A 12,535-nucleotide genomic window follows, 5' to 3' on the forward strand; every position below is an offset into this window, starting at 1 on the left:
TGTTTTACAATAGGATAATATCTGTTTTTCATTCCACTTAAAGAAATCTGAAATAGTTTGAAGACTTCAAAATACAGAACAATTAGTTGCTTTATCTTTTTGTCCCGTTGATACAGAATTTGTCAGGGCCAATTCATTTATACAACAATACTTCCAAGTAGGGCTGGGCTATATCATACCGTTCACAGTAATACCGGTGTAATTTTGGGCAACGATAGGAAAATGAAATATCGCAATAGAATATGGGTAAAACGCGCATGTGCAGTGCCTTTGTTTACATACGCTCATGTTGGCGACGCAGAATGAGGAGAGTGAAAGTGGATCGTTAAATGAAACGGATGAACCAGAATTGGTTTGTAAAAATGCTGCAACTTCAGTGGTGTGGAACTGGTTTAGCTTTTGTCCGTCAGATACGCAACAAAGCACTATTTTTGGTAGAGCATGCTAGTGGGCCGTCGTTATTACCGTGTTGTTTGGAAAATACGGCACACTGAAAATCGACAGTGCCCCTTATAATCCCGTGTGCCTTATGTGTAAATTCTGGTTGTGTTTACTGACCTTGAAATGATTTTATGTGGTATACAGCACTCGAAAATCTGTCAAATGTTTTAGTACGACTTTGCTAAGCTACGAAGCCGCACCGCTTGATGGATTGTCGGAGCATTACGGCTATCGTAGGCAGGAGCCTCGCAGAGTGATACGTACTGTGCTTCAACATAATGTTACCGTATTGTGTGTGTATAGCCTCTTTTTAAGTTTTGTGGATATTACACATGGTTATGCTGAGGATATGTCGGCCAGTTTCCACTGGAAATGCCTTTTGGTTAAACTGTCAGCAAGGAATTTGCACTGTTACATTTTTATATAACTTTAATGCACATAAAAAACAGCTGCTTGTTTAAGTGAAAATACATTGATGGGGTTTTTTGCACTAATAAAGTTGTGGAGTTGTAAAGTATTTTGTCTAGTGTCAATTATATCGTCAGTTATATCGTTATCGCAAATTTTCAAATGTATATCGTGATAAATATTTTTGGTCATATCGCCCTGCTCTACTTCCAAGTCTAACTGGTGTCATGATCTGGGTATGCTATTTTTTTTCTGTTCCTCTCTCACTTCTTATGAGAATCTTTCACTTTTCAGGTGGAGTTCTGGGTTCCTAGGGTCAACCTATTGGCCGAGTCCTTCTGCTTGAGTTGTCCTCCCACCTGCTCTGAATAACCTCATCAAGCCCTGGATGGTACAGTAGGGCACCACCATATTGTCTTAGCCATCATAGTTGTGTCTCTCCTAGCTACTTCTGCTTCAGTTTCCCATTGACAAACTTACTGTTACTCTGTCTGCCTTTTGATTAGGGGTGGGCGATATAAACGATATACGATAGAAACGATATAAATTTGGCCAACGATAGAGATTTTGACTATACCGCTCTACCGCGATAGCGCATGTTGATTATTCTGCCCCTCGGTTGTTGCTTTGTTGGTTTTCTTTGGCTGGCACATTTCTCAGGTTTCCCAATAGTGGGCAGTATTACCCCTTCAGTTTGTGGCTTCTTCTTTGGTTATTTGGTGTGCACTACACTGCCCCCTTTGGTGATGTGTTGTAAGCAGCAGGCAAAGTTCACGCAGGCAGTGGGAGAAAATGCATGGAGCAGAAAACAAGCTGCAAAACATTAAGCCCAGTGTACATAGTTGGGGAGTTTGTTGAGCCATAATCTGTAAGTAAGCAATGTCTAGCTTCATTTTCTGTAAGATTTGTTACTTTCATGTTACTTAAAAGGTTATTTGAACGTATAAGGAAAGATGTTTATGGTGAATGTAAAGCATAAGGAAAGCTATGTTGCTAACTTCTGTTTTGTTTACAAAATATGTTGATACTGATGCTTACGTATTATTTTACTGTATGTTCACAGTCTTACAAATTAAAAGAGGAAAAAACGGTCTTCAGTTAAAGACACAAAGACAAAGCGATGTGTCCTGTCGTTCCTGGAACCATCTCCTCTTATGTTAAGCTCGCTGCATAGGGTGAATAGCCATACATTCACCTGAGGGCAACAGATTGATGATGTCATCAAGCTGCGCCTGTTTGGTCGAAAGCATCGCAGCGGTTACAACCATTATCATCTGCAAATTATGCCGGTCGACAGTCATAGCAAAGAGATGAAGCACTTTTGAAATATGGGGAAAGCCAAAAACTGCGCTTCCTCCACTTCCGTAACATTGATTCATTAATGTTGAATTCTCTCGCAGCTGCTCTATTCCCATGTTGTTGCAGTATATTAATAACTAACCTCGTATTGTGGATGAATAATCTCAGTTGTTCTCCTGACTGAAGTTTGGCCCATGTACAGCATCCTGCTATGCGATTGCATTTGTCCCTGACCACCAGAATCCCTCACGTTAACTTTTATCGAGTGGAAAAAAAGTTGGCGTTCCTCCTCCAGTTTCACTGTGCTAATGTTATGCTAACATAGCTGTGTCGCTAGCAATCACATAGCACAACATTATATACCAGGTAGTCGAACTTCAGTAACCCTGCAAACGCCACTGCTGTTTAGTTTTCTGTCTTCATTTATATTGGAAGTGGTAGCAGAGCTGTACTTTTTAATTAGTTTCAAAAATCTCTCAGTCAGAACATGGTATGTCATGTTTCGGTGGAAACTAGCGAGCTAACTTCCTGTTAACTTCTAACTCCGTTTTTAACTCTCAGTGTTCGTTTGACTTTGGGACCTGAAGCGGACGGAGTTTTGGACTCAGATTACTCCGCGAAGCTCCTCACTACGGCAGCCGTAATGCTCTGACAATCCATCAAGCCGTGCGGCTTACCAAAGTTGTATTAAAACATTTTTTAACAGATTTCTGCAGCCCAAATCGGTTCGAGGTCAGTAAGCACAACCAAAATTCATACATAAGGCACACTCTCGAGTTTTGAGAAAATTAAAGGATTTTAAGTGTGCCTTATAGTGTTGAAAATACGTTATACAGAAGAAAAGAATATATCGCGATATATATCGTTACCGCACATGCTTCAAATTATACCGTGATATGGATTTTAGGCCATATCGCCCAGCCCTACTTCTGATTGTCAGCCTATGCCTTACCATGCTAACCTGCTCTGCTCCACTCCTGCTGTCCTGTGTTATCCACCTGCCACTCATTTTCTGAATTTTGTGACCGTAAAGAGAAGGACTTAACTGAAGCTAAACCGCCTGCACACTCTCCACTGCTGCACTACTCAAATTACTAGAAACCTGCCTGTCATAAAGAGCCATCTTGACACTCAGTCTTTCACCCCCAAGTAAGACTGTTAAACTGTTACTGCAAAACTGCCTCAGCTAATCCTCCACCTCCACAGAAGTCCCAGTTGTGTCACTGTTCAACCAAAGTTGCAAGTTTCACACTTGCTCAGTACTAAGAACTGGTTGCCGTTCAGTAAAGAACGATAATTCTAATTAGCACTAGGAAATTAATCATCAGTGTTAAAAGTCTTTAGCTAAATCATTGTGTTAGATGCAACTTTAAAAGTGTACCTGGCAGATGATAGGAAACTGCTTCCTGTGGACATGAAGGCCATCAATACCCAGAGGAAAGACAGCAGCCAGAGACATCATGCAGCCTACTGCTGTCATGTTGTTAAGGTAGGGCTGAGAGTTCTGAATGTACCTGGAGCAACAGCACCAACAGTTATTTTAAAGAAGCAAGTAGAAACATAGTGTATGTATTGGGATGATTACTTTTATAATGCATTTCACCACAAACCACAGAATGCATGGCCTTCAGTGGAATTTGTGATGTATTCCACTAGAATACTCATAGTCAATAAAAAGTGAACCCTCTGGTGCTTTGAGCAGTAACAAAACCTCATAAAGGTTTGAACTAAATGCTGACACAGACAGCGAAAAGGATTCTTTACAACACAATGCACACTGTCTCCAATGATGTTACCCTTTCTATGACTACTTATAGAGTACTTATAGAATATTATTTGTGTCATATCATAGAATATTAACAAAAGATTTAGCTGATTTATTTTTACTCCAGCTCAAAAGCCAACATTAAAACAAAGTAACTCTCAGTCAGTCCTTGTTTACTTATTTCAAATGACTCAAAAAGCTTTCTAAATGTTTTGGTTCTTCCTCAGTATCACCATTTCTGCATAGCTCTTGCGTGGGTAGTATCTCGCCTCTTGCATAACAAAAAATGTATTTGCTCTATTGTTTATATAATTAGTACAAAGTGAAAGTAGAGTTGAGCTTTTGTACCTGACGTTGCTGTTGTAAATATTGAAAGTGAGGCAGACAATTCCCAGAAGGATTCCCAACCCAGCAAAGACAGACACAGACACAAAGAGCTTCTGAGACAGGTAGCGAAACTCTTCAATGACCACTGTCTGGTCTGCAGGAGGTCCAGAGCCTAACAGACACACAAAACATGAAGGTTAAGAACACTTTAGGCAACAAAGGACATGAGCAAGAGGCATCAAGGGGAAACTAATTAGCAGAGCAGAAACACTAAATGCATGCCAGTGTTTGGTCTCCTGTCAGTTTAGTGTCTGGCAAAGCCCATCCTCCAAGAGCCATTAATGTTAGTAGTGAGTCACACACAGTCACATAATATGTGGCCCCATTGGCAAGGTTAATTTACCATTCACATTGCAACCAGCACTAATAGGTACAGAAATGCAGCTCTGGACTAAATGTCTGGATTATTTTTTTTATTAACTGATTTCCACGTTGTTCATGAGTCATTTCCCAGATTTGCAAAGCAACATTGTGAATCCAATTCACCTGATTTGGTCCAAATCACAGTAACAACAGATGTACTGGAAAGGTAATAACAAGACAACCCCTCCAAAACAGAATAGTTTTTTCACATGTTACTAGTTAGTATAGTAGAATGTTATTCAAAAATATAACAACTGCAAATAAGGACTGTTTGCACCCTATGGCTACAAGTCACAAGAATAGGCTGGTTTTAAATGACAACTGGCAATGATAAAGCATTGTTGGAAGGTTTTGTTTGACTCGGACCTAATATTTAGCATGAAGGGTTTTTTTGGCTTTCAGGACTTTCAAAGGTTCAGAGGCAGAGGGCAGGAGCAGAGTACCCCTGCTATCAGCTGCAGCCAGGGAATTGCTACTGGGAACAGATTTATTGAAATTGTCAGACGTAGGTAGACTTATCAGCAACTGAAAAGTTAACCAACCCAGTGGAGACCTCCAGAGATATATATAAATATACATTTTTAATTGTAGTTATTGTCACAGTCCTGAGTTTTGACCTATTGTTTTGAGTTTGTTTGGGCATTTTGTATTATGTGTTTTGCGTTGTTTGGTCTTGTTCATGTTTTAGGGAATTATGTGATTCTTATGTTCAGTTTTGAGAGCCCTGGTGCTCGTTCTTAGTTCTTTGAGTTTTGTTCCGTTCCACGTTCTGTTTGTCCCACTCTCTTTCTGTGTCCGTGTGTCTGTGTTTCTGTGTCTGTCCCGTTCTCTCTCCCTGTGTCCCTCATGCTCGTTTTGTGTCCCTCGCTCTCTACCTTGTTCTCTGTATATAGTCAGTCTGAGTCTCAGTGTGTGTTTCTCTAGTCCCTATTTTGTTGTAATAGTCTCTTGTCCTGCATGCATCATGTTCAGTTTTGCTTCCTGTGTCTCGTCAGTTACCTCTGAGGACAACTCGCCTGGCTCTCGGGGGTCCCTGTAAACATCATGGTCCTCCATTTGCTGCCCCACCTGTACCACAATCACTGTAGCTATGGCATTGTCACTTCACTGCTGAGTTTGTCTGGATCAATGATTCCACACTGCTCATTGGAAGCACCTGCTGCACCGGCTCCACAAGTTCCTTCTTCGAGGAGGAAACGGGGTTCTCATTGTCAGCAATCCTCTCCTCAGCAAGAGACAGTTTTTCTGCCTGAGCCTGCGTCAGCTTTGTTTCTGAGCTGGTTAACTTAAGAACCATTTTTTCTGTCCCTAAGTTGGCAAGTTCTTCTCTGCCAGTACAGACAAGGAATATGAACTATGGACTGTGGCCAGGATGTGGTCCCTGGTTCAGCTGCAGGTGGAAGAGTGAGCTCAAGAGGCGGTGCCAGGCAGGTGAGTGGACAGGTTGTGGTGATGCGCTGACAAGCTCTCTACTGTTTTAGTGATGCTGGAGTGGAGAGGAAGGAGGCTTCAGACGTGTGCCTGACGCTGGGGAAGAGCAGCAGTGGGACATGCATGTGTGTCAAACCTGTGGAAATACACTGCTGTGTGGCAAAAGGGAATAAAGAGACATTCCATGCACACTGTGTGTGTGTGGTCTGGTCTTTCCACATATGCCTTCAAGCTGGGCAATAAAAAAATGTGTGAAAAAGTGTAATATTATTCAACTGTAACCACTGTTGCTACCATGATAATACTTGCATATTAAGTGGTTTTTACTTTGGTAATTGAGTGGTAATAACTTACTTGCTTCTTAAGACTTAGTGAATACACCCTGATATGATGTAAGAATGCAATCAAACTGTTAACAAAGTGTGATTTTTAGGACACAAAATCCTAACATTAGCTGGTGTAATGCTAGCTCTCATAGCATGTCTGTTCTGGTGACAATAAATAACTGCAACATCATCAGGAATAAATAGGTATGTTTATGTGTTTCTGTGTGTTCGAGTTTTGACTTGAGTTCACGAGATGAGGCTTGCGGTGAGGAGGATGAGGATGACATTTTATTAAGATGCTGCTGGTGTTGTGTCTTTCCTTTGCGTTTTTTGTTTTCATATTTTTTTAGTTAAAACAGACATTTCACATCAGCGCCTATAATATCTTTTCTCTTCCACCTTTGGTGATATTTGCATGGGGCCGATCTCTCGTCACATAAGTAAAATGCAATTAGTCAAAACGGAGATGTCGCTTGCTGACACTGTATTCAAATATGGCTACTGTGTGTGTGTGTGTGTGTGTGTTAAAAAGACTTGGCTGTCCAGTGAGTATACACTTTAAGAAACTGTCTGCCACATTAGCATTTTACATTGTAAGCACTGCTTCATTTTAGCTCTGTTTTTGTGTTAATGTTTTAGGAAGCATTTTTCACCCTCTGTGCAATGCCTTGTAAATACACATTCTGCAGTAAAAAGACTAAACTGTAGGGAGCCAGAATCATAACTCATAAAGACTATGCACTGTGCAAGTGAGTGGGTGTGTTTGCTGAAGGGAGATAATCTACCTGTGTGTGTTTGTGTGTGTGTATAACTGAGTGTCCTTTGGGAAATGTGTTCTCCTACATTAAGACCTCTCCCTGCCCCTTGATGGTAGAATCAGGATAGTATGTTACCATGACAATTGGCTCCATAACGGTTACAATTACATTATGTGAGAAAGCCAGTGATTGTCAAAGAGACTGAAAGAATGAAGAGTATGGAGATGAACAAACACTTGAAAATAAAAGTGAGAGAGAGAAGAGAGAAAAATGACAGGTTAGACAGATTTATATAGATAAGAAACTAATGAATCAGGATGGATTATGAAGAAAGAATTTGCAGAAGAAAGAGACAAACATGAGGAACAAGGGGGAAAACCTATATGTCTTGTACAATACCCATTGCTGGAACACAAAGACACGTAAGAACCAATCTACAACAAACTCACAGTAAGGAGGCCTAATTCTGTCATGTCACCACCACAGCTACCTTTGGCACCAACCAATTATAAGGGCAGGACGGACAGCAAGGGAAGGAGAGCAACTAGACATGTCCCTTAGGGTGACTGCCCATCATGACTGCATTATGTAACAAGTCCACTTGCTGAAAGCATCTGGCAACTTACAGATGTCCCTCACTTGAATATGCATGACTGCAAAAATACAACATATACAACAAGCCCTCCCTTGAAGCTTTGTCATACCAGAGAGAGGCCACTTGGATGACCTTGTTGTCTAAAAGTTACACTTTACACCCTAAGGAGCTAAGAATGACACTGAGCACATTTATTATTCATGACTAGGGATGGGTATCGTTTAGGTTTTATCCGATACCAGTACCAAACCGGTACTTTTGAAACGGTGCCGGTGCTTAAACGGTGCTCGAACCGGTGCTTAAAGAGTGGAGAACACACACTTTGTCCAAAAACCTCTCATGTTTAGCTGTTTTTTTGTAAAAAGATAACAATGTTAGCCTTTTCTGCAGCTATAGAGCATATATGGTATCACTCTTGGTTGGAAGCAGTGCTTAATCAATGGAAAAAACACCAATTTTGTCTAAAAACCTCTCATGTTTAGCTGTTTCCCACTTTTTCTTTGGTCATTTTAGCCTTTTTGGCCAGGGTGAAGGGAGTATCTGCCATCAAACAAGAAGAGAGCCGCACGTAGCTATGATGATGTTTGCTAGTTCACCTTACGTGCATTAATGTAATAACGTTGTTAGCCTACCCAACGTAAATTACACACGGACAACATTAAGCTACTCACGCAGAGAAGAACGGCTGCTGCTGCCATCATCACCCGTCATCATTTCTGCTACACTGGCAGGGCTAGGGGCCAGGACTACTCTTCGGGTTTTTGGGGGATGTTGCTAACTCCGGGTCCGATAACAGGCAACACACGCAGTAGATGTGTACGTTGTGAGGTCTCGCAGCAAGCTATCAAATACTGTGCATTTCTCGGCTTTTAAAAAAACGCTATGCGTCGCCAGGTGTTTAATCAGATTCGAGGTGTTACCTCCTTTGCACAGTATCACCTTAAAGCACTTGTTGCAGGCTGCTGAGTTTGCATCTTTTGCTGTGAAGTACAGCCAGACTTTTTATTCTGTAGCTCTGCTCTAAAAGAACGTATGTACCTGGGCCCGCCTACTATCCTCAGAAAGGTAAAATGATTGGCTAGAATCCAAAGTGTATGCCTCTCAGGGAAAAAAGCACCGAAATAAAACACCGAAATGTTCGCTGCTTTTCGGTCTGGTTACTACCGTTTATGTCACATTACCAGAAGGCAACACCGGTATCCGTTGCCATAATGGCTGATAGCAAATTAGCCCCCATTATAATTCACCTTGTTTGGAAGAAAACGATCTCAAGAGATGACAAAGAAAGTAGGTAGGTGAAACATATCTGTGTTCAAAACAACATTAGAGGTGTAACTTCCATCTCCCTCATGAATGCAATGTGCATGCTCTTCCTTTTTGTATGGCAATAGCAAACTGCATCCCCCTTTGGTGTTAGTGCACATAACTGGGCATGTGCTGTCACCTCCATTTCAGCTGTCAGTTTTAGTGGTACGCAGTGCTGTAGGTAATCTTTTTTGTTGTTATTGTTATTTTCCAATATGAAAAGATATTCACCACTTATAAAAACAAAACTGTAACAAGTTCCAGATAAATGTTTGGTTTTATGTGTTACTAAATAAATTTAGTATCAGGCACATTCTGCAGCTAATTTGGTTAATTGGGTTCAGGTCAGTAAGATGATTGGGTAATAAAAGAGCATCTTACAAAGGCAGTGTTTCAGAAGAAACAAAGGTTAGCTAGATTGCAAAAAACATGTCTACAAATTGTGAAACAGTTTCAGAATAATGCTCCACAATGTAATACTCTAAAGACTATCAATATGTCATCATCCACAGTAAATGATATTAAAATTCACCAATCTGGAGAATCCTCTTTGTGAAAGGGACAAGGCTGAAAATCAGTATTGGAGGCTCATTATCATCAGGACCTCTGGTGGCACTGCACCGAAAGGCACTGCACCAAAGGCAAGCATTGTGGGGAATTAGGGTGGTAAATATAGTAAATATGATACATAAACCTGAATTTTTAAATATTTTTTAACCTCCTAAGACCTGAACTCTTCCAGAGCATGCATTTTTAATTTCTCTTTGATATTTGGGCATATTGGGGCCCGATGAATGTAAAAACAAAGAATTATCAAATGTTTTTTTTTTTTTTACCAGATTTTTGTTTCTAAGAAAAATGAGAGCCACAAATGAGGATATTTGTTAGAATTTTGATAGAACAGTGGCAGTATAACGTCCTCGTAAGTGGATATCGGGCCCTTGTAGAGCAAAAGTGAATATTTTGGTCTAAATAACCCAAAATGTGATGTCCACATATGTGGACGCAGGGTCCTAGGAGGTTAACTATTTATTTATTATTTATTATTTATTTTGTATATATAAGAATTTATCTCTCTCTCTCTCTCTCTCTATATATATATATATATAATATTTTGAAGTTATCCTTAACTTTTGAGCAGTAAGAGTATCTGCCTCTTCTTAAAGGACTTGCTACAGGCATTGAACAACCAAGCAAACATTCCAAACAACTCAAGGTCAATATGTACCAACTACCCCCTCTCACTACTGCCCATTGCATCAATTATTTTATTTCTCACCTGACAGACTTGCAACATTCTGCACAGTTTTTCAGTGCATTAACCACTGTGAGATCTGCGTTTTGTTGTTCGTGCAGGCATAACGGAAATGGATGCAGTCTCAGATCCTCTGTGTGCTTATTAGAGAACACAGATCCACCCAGATTACTTGACTTTTAGCAGCCACCTTCTGTTTAATGTATCGCTGTCATGGCATTAAACTTGTTTTCATGCTTAATTAATAAATAGAATCTAACTGCCACTGCACAGCACTGGTCCATCACAGTGCTTAACTGTTGTTATTTAGGTGTGACTTAACTGGATATCTGGTGAGCCTTTAAAATTTAGCAAATTGTTGCTGTTCCCACATGCTAAACAAAACCTAAAAAAATGTATGCAAATTGACCACCAATCTTTGACCACAGAGAGTGAGATGGTAAAGAGGAGAGGGTAATAACAGAGGGAGGAAAAAGGAATTTGGGGGAACAAGGGTGCAGGGTGGAGTACAAGACAGAGAAACAAAGGGGCATAGGAAGATGAATGTTCCTCACCTATCCACTTGTCATTCCCATACCAGGACAGATTGCCTTTAGTGCTGTCGTAGTATCCGATCTTTTTATAGCTTCCTCCTGTGAAATACAGACAAAGAGAGAGAATGAGAGTGGAGGCTCACACTCTAATGCCTCTTAACATAATTAATGAAGATCCAGAAGTGTCTTCAACCTTACTAACAAGCCAAATATGTATAGGGACATTTGTCCTCTAAATATTTCAGTACAACAGCAAAATTATACCAGAACTGAACTCAAATTAAATGCTTGGCATTTTGTGAAATGGGCTGCCTCACTTTCCTTTTGAAGGATGTAGGCAGTTTAACATACAACAGGAGAAACATTGCATCTCGTGACTTTAAGTGGACCTTCTGGTTTAATTGGGAACTTCACAGTGCTGGATCCTGAAAACAGGATGGTCCAGTGTTGTTGACCCAATTTGTCGTGCTTTTGGACTTTCAGTTACTGCTTATTATTAAATATCTTCTGTTTGTTTTTCTGTTTGCTTTTTATTTACATTTCCAACCTTATGCATTTGCTCAGACTTTCCAGTCTTAAGTTCTCAATTCCAGTTTGTATTAAAGTTTATCTCAGTGTCTGTGTTTGGTTCTCTAGTCAGGTTTCATTTTCAGTCACTTGACTATCTCACAATGTATTTACCTGTACCTCCCCCCCAGTGATGTATTTCACTGACTGGTCCTCAGGGTGTTTATATATATAAATATAGGTAGTTACAACCGAGGGGATCACACTACCAGAAGGCAACATTGCAGACTTAGAGGACAGCTACAAGAATCTCACAGACAAATTTGAACCATGAAGAGGCCACTAGGAGAGCTGCAACCAGTAAGCACCTGCAGAGAGTCAGGCAAGTCCTGAGGAGTCAGCTGAATGGTAAGAAGTCGGTGGGACAATGTCTGTGATCTGTCCCAGTATGTTCCTGTGGATTTAGGTTTGCCTTGCTTTTTGGACTTTTTGTTTGATTGAATTTGTCAGCAGCCTGAATAAACAGGCTCACCTTTGTTAAATCAAGTCTGCTTTTGGGAAATAAAATCACAATTTTCTACATGGCATCAAATCTAGCATTTTGACTGTGACAAGAAGACTCTATGAACTACTGAAAATCTAGGTAAGCAAATAAGTTACAAGCTTCATGGGGACATTTTGTGTTCATTTAAATAAATCTGCTTCAATCTATTGGTATAGATGGTGTCAGACTATATTATCCACATCCTGAATGCCACTGTGTACTTAATACAAAGATGTGGCACTGATGTCCTTTTTTGAATTAGATGAAATAGACCCCTACGACAAGACCATCGAGGGAACAGTTCACCCTGCCTGGGATAGGGTTACTGGATCTCTGCCCTGGAGCCAGGCCCGGGGAGGGTGCCCGAGGACAAGCGTCTAAGCGGGCCTTAGTCCATGCCCGAAAAAGGGACATGGGCCTATCTTCCTGCAGGCCCACCACCTGCAGGAGGCACCGTAGGGGTCGGGTACAATGTGGAGGTCCTGGTGGACCAATCCCTGGCTACCAAGACTGGCAATTGGGACATGGAATGTCACCTCTCTGGTGGGGAAGGAGCCCGAGTTAGTGCATGAGGTTGAGAGGTACCGGCTAGATATAGTCGGTCTCACCTCAACGCAT

General features: G+C 40.8%; 1 protein-coding gene across 2 annotated transcripts in view; it reads right to left on the reverse strand.

Annotated features, from left to right (window-relative positions):
- The window catches only part of gabbr1b (gamma-aminobutyric acid (GABA) B receptor, 1b), a 120,520-nt gene that overhangs the window by 47,539 nt on the left and 60,446 nt on the right, over positions 1-12,535 (reverse strand). For both annotated transcript variants that reach the window (XM_084919189.1, XM_084919190.1), the window contains exons 9-11: positions 10,888-10,965; positions 4,262-4,412; positions 3,530-3,662 (exon numbers count right to left, since the gene is read on the reverse strand). In XM_084919189.1, the coding sequence (XP_084775315.1) occupies positions 3,530-3,662; positions 4,262-4,412; positions 10,888-10,965 (362 nt within the window). The remainder of the gene's footprint in view (positions 1-3,529; positions 3,663-4,261; positions 4,413-10,887; positions 10,966-12,535) is intronic.

Source organism: Perissodus microlepis, chromosome 22, assembly GCF_051167445.1.
Source record: "Perissodus microlepis isolate ML-2025 ecotype Zambia chromosome 22, ASM5116744v1, whole genome shotgun sequence".
Taxonomy (NCBI): Eukaryota; Metazoa; Chordata; class Actinopteri; order Cichliformes; family Cichlidae; genus Perissodus; species Perissodus microlepis.